Genomic DNA, 21,962 nt, shown 5'->3' with positions numbered 1-21,962 from the left:
TATATATATTCTTCAAGATATGTTGTTTTATATATGACAATGTTTGTGTATACTGTTGTGACAAAATGAAATAAAAAAAAAAGTCGAAGTCCAGAAGTCTTAAAATTGCCAAGGTTGGAGACCCCTGATCGAGTCCATACAGGCTCAACTTACCCGAGACAAAGATGGCGTTGGGAGACTCGGCCCTCGTTCCAATGACGTACGGGCGATATTCCCATGAATCTCCATGAAGGCGGCCATTCAAAGCTGGCTGAGAAATCCTGGCAGTTGAAGTCCGCAAGTCTTAACACTTGCCAAGATTGGAACCCCCTGAATTCTAGCCCATACAGGCAAAACGGCGCTCAACTTACCCGAGACAAAGATGGCGCCGGGAGACTCGGCCCGCGCTCCAATGACGTACGGGCGATGTTCCCATGATGCTCCGCGAAGGCGGCCATTCAAACCGGAGGTAAAGGTGAAGGCACCGAAGATGGCCGCGTCGATAGCAACGCAACGAGAAGGTGAGGCTACAGCGCCACCCGGGTGCGGTTCCCGCCCCTCCTTTCGAGCCGCCTTGAGTGTGTCTGGGGGTCTTCTTAGACAAGTCTTTTTCTTTGCTCTCCTCGGGGCTTTTTCTTTCGTTCTCGGGCACGCAAGATGAGCAGCCGGACACTCCCTTTACCTCCTTCTCTTTCTTGCAGCCGACCTGCTGAAGGCCGCCGAGACAAGCCTAGAGCTCGGCGAGGCCGCCACCGTGTCTGTGACTGTGGCGCTGACGACCCAGCCGGCGGCTCCGGCTCCTGGAGGCGCCTTCTCGTTGTCTGTCGTCTTCCCGGGCTCCGTCACCCGCGAGGGATGTTTCCGTTTCATCTGCGAGCTTTTCAAGCACGTCCTGTACCAGAGGCAGCAGCTGCCTTTGCCTTACGAGCAGCTCGCCTGCTTCTGCCGGATGCAGCTGCCGAAGCCGGCTAGCCAGGTGAGTCACGGCCGGGCGGGAAACGGTGGCTGCTACTGCTGCTCCCTTTGCGTGAATGGAAGAACGGGCCGCTCCCTTGCTCGCTCGCCGGGTTTTTGCTTGAAACCAGAAGGAAACCGACATTGGGCCCGAATGATGGTTTGTGTAATGGAGGAGTCTACAGGTAGTCCTCAACTTACATCAGTTCCTTTAATGTCTGTTGGAAGTTACAACGGCACTGAAAAAAGCGGCTTATGACCGTTTTTCACACTTATTACCGTCACAGCATCCTCAGGGTCACATGATTTACATTCGGATGCTTGACATCTGACTCACATTTATGACAGTTGCGGTGTTCCTAGGATCATGCTCTCCCCTTTCGTGATCTTTGACAAGCAGAGTCAATGGGGAAACCACATTCACTTTACGATATATTGCTAATTTAACAACCGCAGTGATTTGCTTAATAGTGGTATGGTGCCCTAGAGGTGGAGCTCTCGCCTCACAATCAGGAGGCTGTGACTTCGATCCTCGGTAAAGGCAGATATTTCTCTCTGAGCACAATGAGAATATATCTGCTGAATATAACTCCGCATTGGTGACAGGAAGGGCATCCGGCCAGTAAATACTCAACTCCATTCAGTTGTCCAGACTCCACCCTGCAAGGGATTATGGGGTTGTTAAAAGCTGATGATGATGATGAGTGATTCGCTTAACACATGCTGGAAGAAAAATCGTAAAATGGGGCAAAACTCACTTAAATTTCCTAGCAATATAAATTCTGGGCTCAATTATGCTCATAAATTGAGGACCATCTGTATTCTCTGCTGCTTTTCCCCTCATGGAAAAAAAAAATCTCATATGCTAACATAAACTGGTAGTAGGAAGGTTGAAATTTCTCATTTAAAAATGTGAAAGCAAGAAGGGGGATGTTTGCATGCAGAATCTAGCCAGCACTGACTGTTCTTGTGAAAAAGCTTAATGCCTTACAAAAGACTCTCAAAGCTGAACCCATGCAAAAATATCAGGAAATGCTGTGTTCCGTAAGGTAGGTGCTGCAACTGAGAGGTTATGCTTACATCGTTCCAGTAAATGGTCCTTTTTAAGAGGGGGCTTTGGAGCATAATTGTAATATTTATGGAATGAACAGAGAATACAGGTACTACTTAATTTACGACCACAATTGAGCCCAAAATTTCTGTAGCTAAGTGAGGTGTTTGTTACCTGAGTTATTCCCCATTTTACTGCCTTCCTTGCCACAGTTGTTAAGCGAATCACTGCAGTAGTTAAATTAGTAGCACAGTTATTAATTGAATCTGGCTTCCCCATTGACTTTCCTTGTCAGAGGGTCACAAAAAGGTGATCACACGATTCAGGGACACTGCATCCATCATAAATATGAGTCAGCTGCCAAGCATCTGAATTTTAATCACATGACAATGGGGATGCTGTAATAGTTGTAAGTGTGAAAAATGGTCATAACTGTCTTTTTTTTTGTGCCAAACAGTCATTAAATGAACTTTTGTAAGTTGAGGACTACCTGCATTGGGGAGAGCCATTCCTACAAAAAACCCAGCCTGCAGTATGTTCCTAGAAGTCCATTGGAAGCTACTGCAGGTGTAGAGCTGTTACATAAAGCTGTGGCATGTCAATAATTACTGACATGGCTCAGTTGTAACTTATGAATGATTTTCAAGGGTAGCTCCATCTAGGTGCATTATGAGAGTCTAAATGTAAGGTGGTTAAAGCAAATGGTAGCGAGAAGGCTTTCTACTACTATTTTTCCAGCTATCTAGGGATTGCTGCAAATGATAGAGCTGTAGAAGGACCTTCCTAGCTATAATAGCCAGCTGGTGTTTGAGGAGGAGCCAGGAGTCTAGGAGGATGCCCAAATTGTATACCATCTTGGTTTGCTCAGAGTGCTACTGTATTCAAAGCCAAAGATGGCTACTCCCCAACCCTGAAGGTTTCAAACATATAACCCAGGGGTCCTCAAACTTGGCAGCATAACATAGCTGGCTGGAGAATTATGGGAGTTGAAGTCCACAAGTCTTAAAGCTGCCAAGTTTAAAGATCTCTGCTATAACCACTCGGTTTTGCTGAGCCTGAATAGCCTGAACCTATTCCTTCCCATCTGGCCTTGAGACTCTGAGGAAGCATCCTGACAGCATCATTTGGCTGGCTTGAGTTGAGATGTATAATTGGGTATCAATATCCTACTGATGATATCAATCTTGTACAGCTGGAGGACCTCAGCCAGTGGTCTTGTGTTGATGTTAAATAGGAGCAACTGAATAAATATGCATGTACCCATTTATCTTAGCAGATAGCGTTATTCCATTTATCATAGCAGTAGATACAGATTCTTATAATAAGCCGGTGTGTGTTTCTAAATAATATGTAAATATTTTGTTTTGAAATATAATGTTTCCTTATTCCTTTAATGCTAAATTATGCGTCTCTTAAATCCCCTAATTTCATAGGAAAAAGACATGGTCAGGAAGGTCTATCTGAAAGATCAGGACAACAAAAAGTGCCAGCAAGTGCTGAATGATCTTGAAGGTGTTTTCCAGCACTTGGAAATTATGTTCAGTTTGACACTGGTCCCACGAGTTCTTATTTTGCTTGGAGGTACAGCTGTCAGCCCCAAAGAGCTTTATGAAATCAATTTACAAGATATATCCATGAGTGACACTGAAGAGAGTTTGTCAACCTCAGCCTGTGTTCGCAAGCTATTCCGTTCTCTTTTCATGGCAGATGTGTTCAGTGAGCTTCAGGCTGTTCCCACCATGAGTGTCATTGTTATGGCTCAAGGGCACCGCAACTGTGGTATTGACTGGTTCAGACCTAAACTAAACTACAAAGTGCCAACTCGAGGAAGGAAATTGACTGTTAACTTATCATGCAGTCATGAAAATAGTACAGCCCTTTCCACTTGCCAAGAAATAAACTCTGCCTGGGATGATTATATATGGTTCCAAGCTCCAGTAATAATCAAAGGCTTTAATTATTTTTCTTGATAAATATTTTAAGGAAAAAGTCTTAACTAGCTATGCTAATCTTGTGTTTGTTTCATCGCAAAGAACAATTCCCCTGTTTAAAAGTTATTCTCCTTTCAGAAGTAATGTTAAACTCTGTAATACAGAGCTGAAAAAGTACATGTGTCTATGATAACAGACTGGAGAACTGATTCAATGTATTGCCAAAGCCTTATGCAACCCATTAAGCTGTATTCTGTCCTGCAGATTTTACTATAAAAGGATACTTGAAAATATCTGTGCCAGTATATGCCTGATTCAATACTGAATTTCCAGTGGGATATTTGCACCTATGCAAATTTTATGTATTCCAATATTTTTTCCAGAAATGTGAAAGTTATATAAATTGCTGCTTTTTTCAATAGTGAAAATTGTCTAAAGGTAGATTATAGTTCAGTGCAGCTTAGTTGCCCTCTCATTTGGAAGAATAATAGCTATTTAAAGTTAATATTTTCTACAGTGGATGTATTATGAAACTTTTAGGTACATTCCTATCTCAAGCAGCAATTCAGAGTGTATGTTAGGTGATAGGTGTGATTACAATTACATAACATGCTTATCTAAGAATGTTGAGTTTTCAATTTCAACATTCACTTTTGGAATACTAACCTGCCTCTGATTTTTATTAGTAGACCTTACATTTTAAAATTATCCATTATGGAATTAGAAGTGTTCAATTGTTCTTAGAAATTCATTTTAAGATTGTAAAATTTGGTTTTTATTTCCTGTTCAGTTCGGTTAGGTTTAGAAATCTTATTCCCCATTAGCTATTGCACTTGCTCAGATTGTATGAAGACAGATTAATATTGAGCAAGCATAGGATAATATCTAATCTCATTCTGAAAGAAGCCTGATGAAAGAAGATAGATGGGACAATATAATAACTCTGAAAATGGATATGTTGCTTAACCAGTTATTCTGAGGCACAGAAAGATATAAGGGACTTTTGGAGGCAGTCTTAAATATGTTCACAGTAGAGTTAAATCTGGGGCAGATGTAGCAATGGCCAAGTACTCTCTGAAGCTGTGGCCTTTAAATAACAAGCACACTGCTTAAGGTGTTTTATTATATCTACACTATAAAGGGTTGTCTTCCTTTATGGCATTGTGTACTATACTGTAAGTGGACCAATCTGAAGATATAACTTGTATGTCTGAATACTTCCTTGCTTAGAGAGAAGCAATACTTTTTTGCTTAAAGAAAAAAATAACCATATCTAAAAAGTAAAATTCAACATTTTTCCAGGTATTAATCAATTTGGAAAAATGTATAAAATGATGTGTTTAATATCTGATTGTGAAAGTGCTGCTTCAATGAACCGTAAAAAACTGTCCTATTTCAGTTTGTATAATGAAGTAAATCTGAACAAGAACTACTACTTTGTAGAAACCTTGCTTTAATGTCAGTATTGTGTATTTAATCTCTTATATGACTATAACAGTTGGCTTCACACAAAAAGAAAATCTCTTTAATACTTGAACAGTAACAATATTTTGCTATAAGTGATTAAAGCTGGACAGAGACTTGCAATATTCGGTTGATAAAGCATTTTCTGAAAATATATTGTTATGTAGTTTAATTCAGATGTTCCACCTTCTTCACAAATTGTCTGATGTCTTGAGCCAAGAGCTCTGGTTCCTCAAAGGCCGCAAAATGCCCTCCCCTGGGTATGTAGTTATAGGTGACAATGTTCTTAAATTGCTTCTTTGCCCAGGAGCGTGGGAAATGAAGAAGATCATTTGGGAAGGCAGCAATGCCAGTTGGAACAGAAACGTCAACCCTGTGGTAGAAGAGAACATATCTAACATATCTAGTCCATTCATTACTAGATGCTGTTTTTCTTAGTTACATTGGTGTCAGTATAGGTCCAAGATGGATGGAGAATCTATATTTTCACATATATAGCTGAATTATTAATTCTTTATCCCATTTTAAATTAACAATCTGCTCAATAGTAGTAGTAAAGACATTCAATAGAATGTCTTTTTAGAAATTGAGACTTAACATTCTCTGGGACATCCTACAGAATTAAACTCTAGGCATTCACAACAGGTTTCATATGAGCAAAGGAATTTTGATTATGGCCTTCGCTTATAAAACTAGCAAGCTATATATATATAACTTAGTTTCAAAACCAGAATAATTTCCTCCTTACTTGGCATCAGGAGCAGTACTTGGATCCTGGGACATATTCTCTTTATAAAAACGCATTGAAGGCACAATGGAGGAAGTCACCCAATAAATCATGACATTTGTCAGAAGTTCATCCAGAGAGTATTTCCTGAAAAGGGGCATCACACTTTATTAGCAGATCTTAAACGCATATTCTTAGTCTAGTTCACATGTGTAGAGCAGAGGGTAAATAAATGCCCAGCAACTATTGGCTGATGCTAAGAGAATTCACAGGATTAAACTGCAAGTCATCTGATACAACTTGCAACTGTTCATATTTCAGCAATATTCTCCAAATCACTTTAAGCCAGCAGCTACATATTTGCAATTTCTCTTTTTCTTCTAATATATAGTTATACAAAATACCTTTCTAAATTCCCATCTTCCATGTTGATGAATGATTTATCTGTCCATGTGGAAAACTTCTCTAGGATGTATGCAGCAAGACCTACAGGGGAGTCATTCAGGCCACACCCTAGGTGAGAAAAGTAGCACGTTTACTTTCATATTACTTGCTTATATTAGAGTTAGAAGCTTTATTAAGAAGATTTGTGAGCAAGAATTGGGGCTTTGGATTTTAGTCAATTCTCATTTTTGACATTATGGTGGCTTAACTCTTTGTAATTATGAAACTAACTTGACTAAAAAAAAACTATCTTCTCCAGTGTAAGAATATTGACGGTTGGGTTGCTGCTAAATACAACATGCTAACTCAAAGCATTTGCACACACTTTTTCCCCCAGTTACAGGTTTGAAAATGGTTTTTGACTTCCATTGTCTGGACGTAAAATAAACATACACAAATGCAATCTGTAATATATTACCTACAGCTGAAATAATACCATTTCAGATTTATAGAGCTCAACTTAGTGAATTAAACTTGAACAAGGGTATCTTAGAGTTCTGAATAATTGAGTAAAAAAATTGCTTAGGAGTATACAATCAAGTATAAATTTATTGCAGATCTTGGTATCCTTCCAATACTGTAGTCATTATCAATGTGTAATTTTTAATGTAACAGAAGAGTAAAATGTTAAGTTGTGATTTAAATTATATTTATTTGTTGTTATATTCCAACAATCAAAAAGGTGATTCCAGTCCCTTGGCTTAGATGATGTGTATGGGACATGGAAGATAATATATATCTTTCTTGGGTAGGAGAGAAAATTGAAAACGCTTTAAGATTTGAACCTGCAATTTGGAATTAATTTTATTTAATCCAGCCAATTATTCAACATATCCTTTGCGCTTATTTTTGGTTTCAGTTGTTTAAAATGTGTTATGAAAAAGATAAAGGTTTTCCCTGTCTAGTCATATCCAATTCTAGGGGGTGGTACCTATCTCCATTTCCTAGCCATAGGAGCCAGGATTGTCCAAAGACACTTCCTTGGTTATGTGGCTGGCATGACTATATGTTAAGGTGCATGAAAAGTCATTGCCTTACTACCAAAGTGGTACTTATTTATATACATGCATTTGCATGCTTTCAAACTGCTGGGTTGGCAGGAATGGGAGCTCACCCTATCACACGGAACTTGGGTCTCGAACTGCCAACCTTCTGGTTGACAAGCCTAGCATCTTAATCACTAGGTGCCACCTTAAAATTCTATCAGAAATACAAAAATGAATGTCTTTTTTTTACTTTTTGAATTTATTTTTTAATCCAAGATTTGGATTAAATCTTCAATAGGTGCTACTTGTCTTCCTTAAAAATGTTTTGTACATCAAATTAAAATTTGTTTCATCTTCTGTCTGAGTTTTTGATCTTTAATAAAGGCTTGAGTTTACAAACCTGCTGTATCTGGTTTGGTGGATTGGATATGCATATACCCAGATTCACGCAATATAAAAAATATGTGCTTAAAAAAAGGGAACATGCGCCGTGCGTCTTCTCTGGTTAGGCCCACCAACCATGGTACATAGGCTCCCAGTAGTATATCTATCATGGCTCTGCAACCATATTTTGATACATAGATCATATTGACGTGAAGTCCTTTTACAGATCTGAAATCAAGGAAACAAAGGTGATCCCAAATACACTTACTGAATGGTAATTGAGACTCATTAGTAAGTGTGCATGATATAGCACGTTTAAATCAAGCAAAATACGGAAGAATGTTAAGAGATGTGAGAAAATTGATATTGACAAAGGATGCAAAAGGCAACTAACTAAAATTATTTTGTTTTTAGTTTTTCAGTTGATTTCTAAATAATCTAGAAATTCTTTATGAGGAAAAAAAATTATTCGTGGGGCTAGAATTCACAATCCACAAAAGTTATTTGTTCCAATAATTTAACAGAATATTTTTTTCAATATATATTATCTCTCCAGGACTAGATTAATCACAACACGGAAAAACAATTAGTACAGCTATATGATAATGGCTGCAACTTTAATTTGCACAGTAGAATCATTCTTGTAAATTAAAGGTCCTGCTTTTCAGCGGCCCAACTAAACTAGATGATGAAAAATTGATAGTGCATACATCATCTAATCTGGATACCATGGATATTGCAACATTCTAGTTCCTGTCATGTTATATAAGTAAAAACACCTGAGTTAGTGACACAGAGATTCCAACCACTTACTTTGGCAGCATCTGTGCCATGTTCTTGGTGATTTGGGACCCCCAGTCTCCACCGTGCAAGTAATATTCCTGGAAACCCAGTCTCTGCATCAGCTTGTGAAAAATCCGAGCAGCAGCTATTGAGTTAAAACCTGTTCGTTGGGATAAATTAAAATGTGTTTGTCTTGAACTTTATTTATAATCAGAATACGCCAAACAGAATAAAATACATATCTGACATCAAAAAAGTCAATAATCAATAAGCGTATAGGAAGCATTTCAAATTTATAGAATTTTGGAACATAGAAACTACTAAAAATGACTATATTATGACACGACTGAGTTTAATCTATGGCATGAACACCAATGTGCCTTTTACCACTCATAGCGTTCATTACTTCATAATGCAAGAATGCCTGTATGTGGCCCAAGAACTGTTACAGGTAGTCCTCAATTTATGAGGACTAAATTTATGTTGCTAAGTGAGAAATTTGTTAAATGAGTTTTACCCCATTATATGATCTTTCTTGCCACATTTGTTAAGTGAATCATTGCAGCTGTTAAATTAGTAACACCGTTGTTAAGTGAATCTGCCTTTCCCATTTGTTTTGCATGTCAAAAGCTCACAAAAAGGAATTATGTGACCCCGGGACACTGCAACCATCATAAAGTTGGTTGTCAAACATCTGAATGTAAATCCCATGACCATGGGGATACTGCAATGGTCACAAGTATGAAAAATGATAAGTCATTTTTTCAGTGCCATTGTAACTTTGAATGGTCACTAAATGAACTTAAGTCGAGGCTACCTGTATATATAGGCCAGGTGACCACTAGATCAAGGGTCTCCAACCTTGGCAACTTTAAGCCTGAAGGACTTAACTCTTTGCTGGCTGGGGAGTTGAAGTCCACCAGGCTTAAAGTTGCCAAGGTTGGAGACCTCTGCACTAGATAGTAGACACAAGAACTAACTCCGCTGCTAGTTGTGCAACATGGATTAAGCAACCCCAGTCACAATTACTAATTTGTCAATAGCAATAGCACTCAGACTTATATACCACTTCACAATGCTTTACAGCCCTCTGTAAGCAGTTTACAGTGTCAGCATATTGCCCCCAACAATCTGGGTCCTCATTTTACTGACCTGATTTTATTTCACTGAGGATGAAAGGTTGAGTCAACCTTGAGCCAGACAGGATCAAACTGCTGGCAGTCAGTGGAAGTAGCCTGCAGTACTGCATTCTAACTACTGTGCCACCACGGCTCATAAATAGTCTGGGCTTTTTGCATTTCATTTTTCTCTTGCCTCATATTGATAATCTCTTTTCTTCCTATACCTGAAGAAATAGTCCATCCAAACCAAGGTCACAACAAATTCACTAACTCTTAAAATGCCAGAAGACTGTATTGACATGCAGTTTGTACAGCCACAGTATCCAACATTTTACTCCATGTTCCTCCGTAAAGAAAAAAAATCACAGTATTATTTAATTATAATAAATTAAAACCGTTTGCTAGGAACATAACTTACCCTGCTGGTGGGGAGGCTCAGAAAAGCCATAGCCTGGGATGGATGGACAAATAATCTCAAAGACGACCTCTTCACTGTTTGAAAGATGACTGGATGGGCCAGTAAGCAAAGGAATGATCTTGTAAAATTCATAAAAGGAGCCAGGCCAGCCATGCACCATCAACAAAGGTCTGACAATTTGGTCTTTTGAGACATGAGATGGTTTCACATGAATGAAATGAACTTCTATTCCTGTTGGAAATTCAATATAATTAACAATGAGTGCCATATGAGAGCCAGTTTGGTGTAGTAGTGAAAGAAACTGGGAGACCATGAGTTCTAGTCCTGTTTTAGGCACAAAGCCAGATGGGTATCCTTAGGCCAGTCACTTCCTATCAACCCTAGGAAGGAGGAAATGGCGAACCACTTCTGAAAAACCTTGCCAAAAAAAATCCAGAGACCTTTTTCAAGAAGTCTCTAGGAATCGGGCACAATTGAATGGAACAAAACCAAAAACCACCTACTGTATAGCAGAGGAAGTTTAATGTGAAATTCAGAAACAGGCGGGACACGAGATCTTTGTTTTATTACAGGAGAGCTATAAGTAAAGTTCAGTGGGGAAGAACTTACCTTCAATAGTAGTTTTATAATGTGGGTACTGGTTAAGGATTTTAACTTGTTTCTGCCAATCAAACTGATCTCTCCAATAGGAGACCACTTTCTGCAAATAATTTGAGTTGAAACCATAATGAAAGGCAGCTCCCTCTAGTGGTGGTGTATAGCGGGTCTGGTCAAGCCGAAGGTATAAATCCTAAAAAGAGAGACAAAGAGAAAATTTCTTATGAGGATGATATTATAGCAGGTATTTAAAAAGCATGTTGCTGCTGGAGAAGGCAGCTTAAAAAGACAGCCGTTTGTCATTTTATCTGAACTCATGTAACACTGGACAGAACTGATGGCTGCATGCAGTGGTGGGCTTCAAACTTTTTAACAACCAGTTTTCTACCCTAATGGCTGGCTGGATGGGCGTGGCTGGGTGGTCATGTGACTGGGTGAGCGTGGCCAACTCGATGTCATTTTTTGGCCTAAAAAAAGATATACCAAAAGGTACTTTATTATTTCGTGCATTTAATACTTAAATAAGAACAATAAAAGAGGTACACAAATACTTATATAAGAACAATAAAAGTGTTATTTAGCTTTAAGGTATTTCCAAATTGCTGTTTGATTGGTGTCCTCACTTTAACTTTGCTTCAGTCTTAACCCCTGAGCATCATTGGCTGTGTGATGTGCTTGCAACTATTTTTTGTAGGAATAGGGTCCCATTCTTTTAGAGGTAGGCTAATTACACTAATGGTCTTTAGGTTTGTTATGTTGGAAACAGGCAATTGCTCTTCTCTGAACATAGGATGTTCATTTTAGAAAAAAAACCTTTCCACTTCTGCTGAACTACAGCAATAGTTCTGACAATATTTTTAGTTATTTGACCTGAGACGAGGGGGGAGTGGGGGCCTTTGGGTGGAAGCCCCAGGGAAGGCGTATCCCCCAGGCCCCGACCTGAGGCAAAGGGCAAGCGGGTGGCATGCAGGTGGAAGAATGGCGTAGAGCCAGGCGCGAAAGGCAGCCAAGCCTTGCTGTGTCCACCCTGAGGCAGCCCTTTGGCTGAGCGCCTTACCTTTGCGGGTAGCTGTGGTAAGCAGAGCTGGTGAGGCGCGGAGATTACCTGGGCCACATGGCTGGCGTGGTAGGCTGTGGCGAAGGCAGGAAAGAGGGTGAGGCTCAGAGATCAGCTGGGTCAGTGATCTGGGCAAGCGAGCCAGAGAGTAGCTGGGTGCGGGCATGACTCTAGCCACCGGCCAAGGTGGGCGAGGTGAGATACTACAGGGTGGGGTGGAGCGGAGTGGGTGGGGCTAGCCAATGGTGGGATTTTCCAGTTTGCCAATCTGTGCAGAATTGTAACAACCGGTTCACCCGAACCAGTCCAAACTGGCAGCAGCCCACCTCTGGCTGCATGACATTCTATGTCAGGGGTGCCAAACTCATGTCATCACGTTGTCGTCACATGATGAATCACAACTTTTCTCCCCTTTACTAAACCGGGCATGGGTGCGGCCAGGGTGTAACGTATCTGGCCTGCGGGCAGTGAATTTGACACCATAGTTCTACATAGTCAGTAATGGGACCCATAAGTATGCACACAATCTACAATAAATGCCTGATGTATATTCGACATGCCAAATTTAACATAGTTATTATATAGTGTGAGGTAAATGATGCACAAGAATACACAAGGGCAGACATGAGGAAATGTTCATAGTTAAGTTGCAGTCTACCACTATGGGATTGAAGCCCTGCCTTCCCCCCCCCCCGGAAATAAAGGAGGTTGGGGGAGTTGCTTGTGCAGTTGCAACCGCCATCTTGACTTCTCTAATCTTTCATGTGATTCATCACTCTGGCAGTATAGTTAATTCTCAAAGTCACTTGAGTTTGCTCATGTTTGTTCATACCTGGATTTCTTTCTCAGAGGTTCTCACTTGGAATGGTCTAATGGTTTCATCTTCTTCACTTCTTAATGGTTTTTCACCTAAGCCCCACCATCCCTCTCCTATTTCTAGAGTCTTCATCGTGCGCCTTGTCAGGAGCCAGTAAATCAGGAGGCTTCCACCTCCTATAACACAAGAAGCTGTGATCACATTTTGCTGAGACGTGTCATAAGACCTATAAAATAATCAAAATAATGTGAGGTAGAAGCTGAACGGATCTCTGATTAAATTAGAAAAATGACATTTGTAGCCAGCCCCTGCAGATAAAATGACGAATTTGTGGGGGGAAAAGTTTCCCAGGATTTAAAATATAAGTTTCAAGATAAACAGATAATTGAGATAGTATGGATTTTATCTGGACAGGGATGATGGAGAGCGGATCAAAAGAGGCAAGATGATAGCCACTGTCATGAGATCAAAGCTCTATACTTTTTATATATCTTGCATTGAACACAAAAGGATGGGACTTCAGTCTTTTGGCCACTTTGTTTTTAACCTCTCTTTAAAGACATCACTGCATCTTCATACATTTCTGCCACCCTTTCATTCTGATGCTTGCTACACAACAGAAATGGTGAACCCAGTTTTTATCAGTAAGTAGTGGCACCTGAGATAAAAATGGGGAGCAGAAAACATACAGTGGATAAAGTGTGTAAGTCCTGTTTTTTTTTATTGATATAAGGACAGGCAAGTTTGTCCCTGATCTATTTATCTACTCCCCTAATAAACCCAAAACATAAAACAACTTGTTCAGAATCAGAATCTATAGATTCGGTGACTGAAGAACTTGACTATACTGAGTCCCAGCTCGAGTTACAGGCATTACCTAGATCAGGGGTGTCAAACACAAGGCCTGTGGCCTGGATCTGGCCCGTGAGGTGCTTAGATCTGGCCTGTGAGGCCGTCCTTGAAACTGTTTTCGGCTGGGACAGCCTCCTGCAACTCTCTGCCAGCAAAAATGGAGCGTTTTCGCTAGCAGAGCACTCGGGCCACCAGAGGCACCCCTGACACAAGTAACATCAAGCTGGCCATGCCCCCCCTGGCCACGCCCCCCGATTAAACACAACCCTGATGCGGCCCTCAATGAAATTGAGTTTGACACCCCAGACCTAGATCAGTATTTTCCAAATGTGGTAACTTGTTGATATGTGGACTAACAAACTTCAACAGATATTAATCTGTATCTGGGTGGAACTTCAAACTATTGGGTGTGGAAGCTGGCTGAGTAAAGAAGCTTGAAAACTTGTAGTGATCTGCAATACTGTAATTAGTTTATTAAAGGTATCGGCTTTAAAGCTTTGGATTTTTCACCCCTCATGATCAACACAGCTACTATGTTTCCCCCCCCAAATTTTTAGTAATAAAAGACTTTCAGTGGAAAAAAGCATGTACATTTCCAAAAACAAGAGTATAATCCTTTATAGACAATGAGTAACAGCTACATATGGTGGGGGCGGATGTGGTGTGGTGAGGAGATCACCTACCTGAAAAAGAACTAAATGATTGATCTGTTAACGCCAGATGAATAGTGCACATTTCATTTTTGAAAACCTTACTCCAATGTCTTCTGCAAGGTCTCTTCAGACATCTATTAACTTTGTACATGATTTTGGATTATACATTTACTTTTTTTGCAGTAGAAAAAGCCTGAAACTGCCCTTTGCCCTGGGATCAGTGGCATATGAAGAAAAAAAAAACAAACAACCAGAGAAATTATTTGAGTTTCTATCCAAGCAGAGAACTAATAATAGCATATCATTTATATGGTGTTTGGGAATTTAAAATGTTTCCTCTTCTCATCTTTAAACTTAATTCTAAGGTGCTGCTATTATCACTAAACTTTTATCAAATATAGGAAAGACAATGACTTATGTAAGATCATTTAGTGATTTATTTAATATTATTTAGTGCCTTCCTGGCATAGGGAAAGAACCTTCTATTTTCTATAATGTAGCTGGAAATATTTCTTGTAAGGCAGTGGTGGGATTCAACTACTACTGGTTCTGTGGGAGTGGCTTGGTGGGTGTGGCATTGCTTGGTGGGCATGGCTTGGTGGGCATGGCAGGGGGAGGATACTGTAAAATCTCCATTCCTTCCCCACTCCAGGGGAAGGTTACTGCAAAATCCCCATTTCCTCCCGATCAGCTGGGACTCGGGAGGCAGAGAATAGATGGGGGTGGGGCCAGTCAGAGGTGATACTTACCAGTTCTCCAAACTACTCAAAATTTCCGCTACCGGTTCTCCAGAACTGGTCAGAACCTGCTGAAACCCACCTCTGATGTAAGGGCACTTCTCTAGGGCAACCTTTCCAAATCATTTTGAAGTTAGCAGTGTGATTGTCATTCACTCCTATAGTGCTCTTTCAAACTGACCAATAGTGGAGCGGGAAAATTGTCATTTATTCTCCCATTCCTAAATTATCATGAATTTTGGATTAAGAAGATTATTCTTTCCCCGCTTGATTTCTTTTCTGGTTTCCTGCAGGTTCAGGCTCTTCTTCTTTTTTGGATCAACCAAATATTGAACCATTGGTTGCAACAGAAATTGACCGACTGGCTTGTTGTCTGAGCCTGACATTATAGGCTGAGAAAGTGTGACTGGCCGAAAGTCACCCAGTCATCTTTCATGCCTAGGGTGCAGTGGTGAAATCTAAATTTCTTTCCTACCGGTTCTGTGGGCGTGGCTTGGTGGGGGGTGTCATATGACTGGGTGGGCGTGGCTATGTAACCATGTGACGGGGGGATCAGAAGACAGAAACTCACTAACAATGTCCTGCTGGAGCAGGGTTGGACTAGATGACCTCCAGGTCCCTTCCAGCCCTGGATTATCCTCTGAACTGCGTCTAGTGTCAGGTTTGTAATCCTTCCTTCCTTCCTTCCTTCCTTCTTCTCTCTCTCTCTTTCAAAAACAGATCCCCCACCCTCGTTTTTTGCCTACACCCCCTATTTTTTGCCTAGCAGGCTTCTGGGAAGCCTGCTGGGAGCAAAAATGGCCCCCCACCCCCACCCCATCTAAAAAATGGTTCCGATGATCGCGCGCCACAGCTGTGATCATTGGAGCCTTTTTTTTAACATTTTAAAAGCATTTTTTTACTACCGGCTCAGGCGAATAGGTTGTAAAAAAATGCTTTAAAAAAGTAAAAAAAAAATGGCTCTGACGATTGCACAGCACATCTGTGATCATCGGAGCCTTTTTTTTACTTTTTAAAAACATTTTTTACTACCTATTTGCCTGAGCCGGTAGTAAAAAAATGCTAAAGAAATTTTTTAAAAAATTCCGACGATCGCAGGTCATTCAGCTGATCCTCGGAACCTTTTTAAAACATATTTTACTACCAGTTCAGCGAACCAGTAGCAATTTTTACTACCGGTTCGGGTGAACTGGACCAAACCGGTAGCATTTCACCCTTGCTAGGGTGGTACTAGAATTCACAGCCTCCTGGTTTCTAGCCTAGTGACATAACCACAAGAGGAAAAAATTGGGTCTCTCTTTCTTCACTTAATGTCAAAATGATTTTTTAAAATATTAGTGTCTTCCAGAATCTATCCATATTGTTTGATTTGGAAGCTGAGTCCTACAAGAGCCTGATATTTGTGGGCCCCGTTGCTGATCTTTATGCTGTCTCTGCTGCTTCTGTATCATTTCCTTAATAAATGGAGCTATCCTGATTAGTGATCTCGTCTGGATTACTGCAATGCTCTCTACATGGGGCTCCCCTTGAGGAGCACCCGGAGGCTCCAGTTAGTTCAGAATGCGGCTGCGCGGGTGATAGAGGGAGCCCCTCGTGGCTCCCATGTGACACCTCTCCTGCACAGACTGCACTGGCTACCTGTGGCCTTCCGGGTGCGCTTCAAGGTTCTGGTAACTATCTTCAAAGCGCTCCATGGCATAGGGCCGGGTTACTTACGGGACCATCTGCTGCCACCGAATGCCTCTCACCGACCCGTGCGCTCTCACAGAGAGGGACTCCTCAGGGTGCCATCGGCCAGGCAGTGCCGACTGGCGACACCCAGGGGAAGGGCCTTCTCTGTGGGGGCTCCCACCCTCTGGAACGAACTTCCCCCAGGACTCCGCCAACTTCCTGACCTTCGAACCTTTCGCCGCGAGCTTAAGACACATCTATTTATCTGCGCAGGACTGGACTAAAATTTTAAATTTGGTTTTAATGGGGTTTTTATTATTTGTATTGCTATTTTTAAATATTCGGCCTTATGTAATAAGTTTTTTAATTGATGTTTTATTTTGTATTTATATGTATGTTTTATGTATATGTATGTATGTATGTATGTATGTATATATATGTATACATATATGTATGAGTCCCTAGGGAGATAGGGCGGTATAAAAATGCGAAAAATAAATAAATAAAAATAAAGTGTGAATATATAAAACAATTGGATGGATTACGCCCCTCTTTTGCACATTATCACCTGGGAAGGAAAACATCACCCTCTCACTGTGTACAGGAGTAGGTCTAACTACAGAACACTGTCATTGCTATGATCTTTTCTATATCCTACCCCTGCATTCCATTCAATTGCATTTTTTTAAAAAAGTCAATTACAAATGGAGCTAAGTCATAAGCAGAACTTCTACTTATGATACCTGCCTTCCCTGCTTCTTTTATTTTTGATATATATGCAATAAAAGCTGATTTGCGGAATCTTTTGTACTACTTTCAGGAGCCACAGGGACAGAGGAGGGGTTGGTGTCATCGTTTCATTTTTACATGCTTAAACCCTTGCACTAAATCGATAAAAGATAAGGGAGATAAAAATGATTAGCCAACTGAGCAATTTAGCATTATTGCATAATTGTGATTAATCTTAGCCTCAGCATGTTTCTGACTTTTGAAAAACAAGGGTAGAATGGCAGGTGAAAAAGCTGACCACTGATCAAAGGGGAGATTCTTGTCTGAAAGCCTGAAATTGCCAATATATCCTGCTTTGATCTCATTCAACTAGTGAGTACTGGACAGGGCCGCTGATAGTCCTTGGAGGCCCCATCTTCTCCTGCCATGTTTCTATGATGTTGTTTCATCTTAACCACAGATCCCTGAATAAATCACGCTTAAGTCATCTAAGGATGCTTCAATATTAAAGTGCCAACAGTATTCAATGACAAAAGCAACGTATATAAAATCTGTTGTACTCCCTGACTTGGCCTTCCATTGTCCTCAAAACTGAATACAGTAAAATTAAATCCAAAACCTCAAATATGGGAATTACAAAGGTTGCCAAGTCATAAGTAGTGCTGTCAGGTTACACAATCCTCTATTGAGGACGCTTTAATTTGAATTTCTACACAAAACCAAGGGTGGAGCATGGTAGCCGCAACTAGTTCTCTGATTCTATGACTCCACCTTTTTTGAAGGATTTGCTTGAACTCAGGAGCCTGGAAGTATGATAAGGCAGCAACAATCTTAGTGGAAAGGCTGCAGCTTTGTGAAAATAGAATAAACTAATATGAACCTGATTTTATTCCAGTTTTTATTAAAAAATTGTCATGACATAAGAAAAACACAAGTCTCTTTTCTTCAAATGCACCAATATTAATGTGGGTTGATAGGTGCAAATATAGAACTGAAGGAATTCAAAGCTCCCAGATAGAGGTGCCCTCCAGGTGAGTGGTTTTGAAGCTGGGTACTTCTCACAATGCTACTAACAAGTTGTAGGTGGATAAGAAAAGCGAGAATAAATGCATATTTCATTTTATAGGATAGGAAGGTAGGTCTCTATAATTGGAGAATGGTGAAATTAAGTGTCACTTGATCCCAAGAATTGAAAGGTAAGTTGAGGCAGAATTTCCTAACAATAACAATTTCCTAACAATAAGGGTATAAACTGTTTAGCTGCATATTGTATAGAAAACACACGTATACAGACATGCTCTGGTCTTCAAATATACTGGACCAGGGCTAGCAAAAACTTGTTTAAGCTCCTAAACAATTCAATATTTTATTTTTATATTTTATCTTTTTACATTTTATTATGTTTATATGGATGCTGCCCAATTCCAATCAGCTCTGTATAATAAAGAATAATAAAACCTCTTAAGTATTTGATAAATTGAAATGGCTCTAAATGGATTCAAATGATTATGTGGAGGTGGTTCTTGAAGAGCAGGTCTTGCAGTTTATGTTGGTCAAAGAAGGATAGATTTTAGAGGTCCAAGACCCTAAATTTAAGGCCTGGCCACATAACCCGTTCTTCAAGACCTTACAAAACACCAACAAGTTTGGGCACATCCTAATCTCTGGAGGATGTTTGTTCAGCAGGGTGAGGGTTACATCAGAGAAGCCATCACTCCTAGCCGGCTAACATTCCTTGGTTGTTGGAACCTGAAGCATGTTCAACCTGCCCAACCTGATTGGATGAGTAAAAACAATTAAGAAAAAAACAATCCTTCAGGTAACTGAGTCCCAAAATCACAAAGTGTTTTGAAAGTGACAACCATCACCTTGAATTGCACCTGGAAGCACACTGGTAACCAATGCAGCTCACGTAGCAGTGGTGTCAAACATCCAACACCTGGGCAGCTGCATTGTGCACCAGTTGAAACTTCTGAAGGCTGTTGAAGAGCAACATGCTACATGTAGACCATTGCTGTAGGTTACATAAAAAAATATCTCCTAAGAATTTAGCGGTTCAGAGCACTTCAGCACAAGGAATTTTAGGAATGTTAATTTGAAACAGACTGCAAGTTCCCTTTATCTATATTTTGCAAAGCAAAAACTACCATATGGTTCTTCCATTACATCCTTTCATTATATCCTCCATACAAAATGTACTTTCCTTCATGCATAGACTATATGCACGTTTCATTATATCAAGGGTTTCTCCATTATGTTTTCTATGCATGTTTACATAAGAGGCAAGAATTAAAAGATACATCTGTAGCCTGAAACTGCAAGCACTACAACTTCTTTGCTCCATAAATATAAACTTATAGCTTTTATTGCACCATTTGTGCACATCAATTAGGAGTGGCTGCCTTTATATTGAGGATCTCTACTTTCCTCCAGCTGCAGTACAATCGGTGCTTCTTCACTGCTCGAGTAGCTTCCTTAGCAGAAATGCAGGCAAAAGTCTCCTCTCCAACTCCTAAAAGCTTTAACCAAAAAATGTCTACCATTGACCTTACCCCATTCCTAAGATGACTATAAGGGGCGTGCATAAGTGCACAAAAGTGCCTACCGTTCCTGTCCTATTGTTTCCTTTCAATATATGTTCCTGTATATAATGTTGTGACAAAATAATTTTTTTTAAAAAAAGTCAGCTGCCTGTCACTCAAATGTTGCCCCCTCCCCAGTTTGCTTGCTTTTTACACTCACCGGACAGTCTGTAGAAACTGCTGCCACATGTCTGCAACAAAGAAGAGCCACAAATAAATTCAGCTTAGCTTCTGCTAGGTTGAAACAATTCTGGATACTTCCTGCTTCAACTGACCTCTGATATGTGGCCTGAAGGATATAGATTATGACGTTAACATAATCTTTTAGTGCCACCTAGCGTCTAAAACTTGTTTCCACGGTTGCTCATGAAGACACATATCTTGGATCCTACCATATGATTACCCATTTTTTTTCTCAAAGAACTTGGGCTGTATTTCTCAAAGCCATTGCCAAAACAGGAAGATGGATTAGATTTAAGGAAGGTGAAAGTTCAAATTCATCCTCAACTATGGAAATTCATTGAATAGCTTTGGGCAGATGATAATCATTCAACTTACCCTAGCCAATATTTTGTTTTGGAAAAAAAACGTGAAGGAAGGAGTCTTGATGAATGCCATTCATTTTGTTTTTTTCTGGAGTTAAAGGCAATAAATATAAATCTAACAAATAAATCAGCTATAGGTGTCTTTCTGCCTTCTCATTCTTGGCTTTTGTACACCACCCAAAGTTGAGGTTTTTTTTTTTTAGAGATATACAAATTTGATAAATAAATAAGGTCAAGGTGGAACCATGCCAAAAACACATTTTAATCTTGGTATATAAATCTGGTCAAAGCACCTCAAAATATCCTACCCTCTTCTTTTAGGCAAAGCATTTGAGATCTTTGATCCTTTTGTTAGCTCCCTTTGAACTTTTTTCAGTTCCAGTATGTATTTTTTATACATACACAGTAAATAAGGTGACCAGAACTATACAGATTGCTCGAGATTCAGACATGTATTCTAACTTCTTTCTCCCATCTATTAGGGCTGTGCAAAAAACAAACAGTAAATCAAAAACCCATCGGATTGTGATTCAGCAGAACCAAAGCCCAGGACGTTTTGGTTGTTCTAGGATTCATCACAAACAAAATCCAGTAAGAGCTTGTTGGGCAACTAAGGGAAGTCTGGTGTGCTTTGTTCTCTCTCCCCAATTGACCAGTTTTCTCAATAATTTGCTTTTCCTACTCATCCTTAGCCCTTATTTGCAGATCCCTCGCATCCTGGACATAAACTGTTTCAACTCCTACCCTCAAAACGACGCTATAGAGCACTGCACACCAGAACAACTAGACACAAGAACAGTTTTTTCCCAAAGGCCATCACTCTGCTAAACAAATAATTCCCTCAACACTGTCAGACTATTTACTGAATCTGCACTACTATTAATTGTTTCATAGTTCCCATCACCAATCTCTTTCCACTTATGACTGTATGACTATAACTTGTTGCTGGCAATCCTTATGATTTATATTGATATATTGACCATCAATTGTGTTGTAAATGTTGTACCTTGATGAACGTATCTTTTCTTTTATGTACACTGAGAGCATATGCACCAAGACAAATTCCTTGTGTGTCCAATCACACTTGGCCAATAAAAATTCTATTCTATTCTATTCTATTCTATTCTATTCTATTCTATTCTATTCTATTCTATTCTATTCTATTCTAATATCCTTGGCTTCATGTACAGTATATCCAACTGGCTGAAAACACCCCCTACTATTTCCCCATCTTTCTACTTCCTCTCTTTCCCTACTTCCTTTCACTTGATGCATGCTGCAGACAGCCTTCATAGTTTTTTTCCATTCTCCTGACACCTTATTTCAGTTAAAATTATAAACCATTGCACTAATTCTTGCTCAAACTAGATTTCTATTCTCAGGAAAATTTGAACACTTCTCTCATTGGAGAAATCGTCTTACCTTCACCTTCCTGCTCACATTTACCCCGGCCAGCTTGGGGAAAAGTCCTCAGATACCA

The 21,962-nt window shown here is 40.0% G+C and overlaps 2 protein-coding genes across 2 annotated transcripts; one reads left to right on the top strand and one right to left on the bottom strand.

The window, feature by feature from the left end:
- The first annotated feature begins 350 nt into the window (after positions 1–350).
- On the top strand, positions 351–5,518 carry MAD2L1BP (MAD2L1 binding protein). The gene is made up of 3 exons (XM_058162939.1): positions 351–500; positions 681–955; positions 3,418–5,518. The coding sequence occupies exons 1-3, from the start codon at positions 362–364 to the stop codon at positions 3,952–3,954; spliced, it is 951 nt and encodes a 316-aa protein (XP_058018922.1). The 5' UTR covers positions 351–361; the 3' UTR covers positions 3,955–5,518.
- EPHX1 (epoxide hydrolase 1) lies at positions 5,349–20,217 on the bottom strand. Its single transcript, XM_058162928.1, has 9 exons — positions 20,098–20,217; positions 12,729–12,939; positions 10,852–11,032; positions 10,243–10,473; positions 8,734–8,863; positions 7,937–8,148; positions 6,511–6,619; positions 6,128–6,253; positions 5,349–5,752 (listed from the first exon to the last, which is right to left on the bottom strand). The coding sequence occupies exons 1-9, from the start codon at positions 20,124–20,126 to the stop codon at positions 5,548–5,550; spliced, it is 1,434 nt and encodes a 477-aa protein (XP_058018911.1). The 5' UTR covers positions 20,127–20,217; the 3' UTR covers positions 5,349–5,547.
- Between the last annotated feature and the right edge of the window lie 1,745 nt (positions 20,218–21,962).

The sequence above is a fragment of the Ahaetulla prasina genome, chromosome 1 (genome assembly GCF_028640845.1).
Source record: "Ahaetulla prasina isolate Xishuangbanna chromosome 1, ASM2864084v1, whole genome shotgun sequence".
Taxonomy (NCBI): Eukaryota; Metazoa; Chordata; class Lepidosauria; order Squamata; family Colubridae; genus Ahaetulla; species Ahaetulla prasina.
The sequence above is the reverse complement of the archived record's forward strand: the minus strand, read 5'-3'. Positions and strand labels throughout refer to the sequence as shown.

Excerpts from the sequence above, each read along its gene's own strand:
- EPHX1 (XM_058162928.1), bottom strand. The coding sequence starts at position 20,126 with ATGTGGCAGCAGTTTCTACAGACTGTCCG. Across the intron at positions 6,620-7,936 it reads CACCAAACCAGATACAGCAG|GGTGTGGCCTGAATGACTCC; the intron begins GTTTGTAAACTC and ends TTTCTCACCTAG. Across the intron at positions 5,753-6,127 it reads AGTACTGCTCCTGATGCCAA|GGTTGACGTTTCTGTTCCAA; the intron begins GTAAGGAGGAAA and ends CTTCTACCACAG.
- MAD2L1BP (XM_058162939.1), top strand. The coding sequence starts at position 362 with ATGGCGCCGGGAGACTCGGCCCGCGCTCCAATGACGTACGGGCGATGT. Across the intron at positions 501-680 it reads GATAGCAACGCAACGAGAAG|CCGACCTGCTGAAGGCCGCC; the intron begins GTGAGGCTACAG and ends TCTTTCTTGCAG. Across the intron at positions 956-3,417 it reads TGCCGAAGCCGGCTAGCCAG|GAAAAAGACATGGTCAGGAA; the intron begins GTGAGTCACGGC and ends CTAATTTCATAG.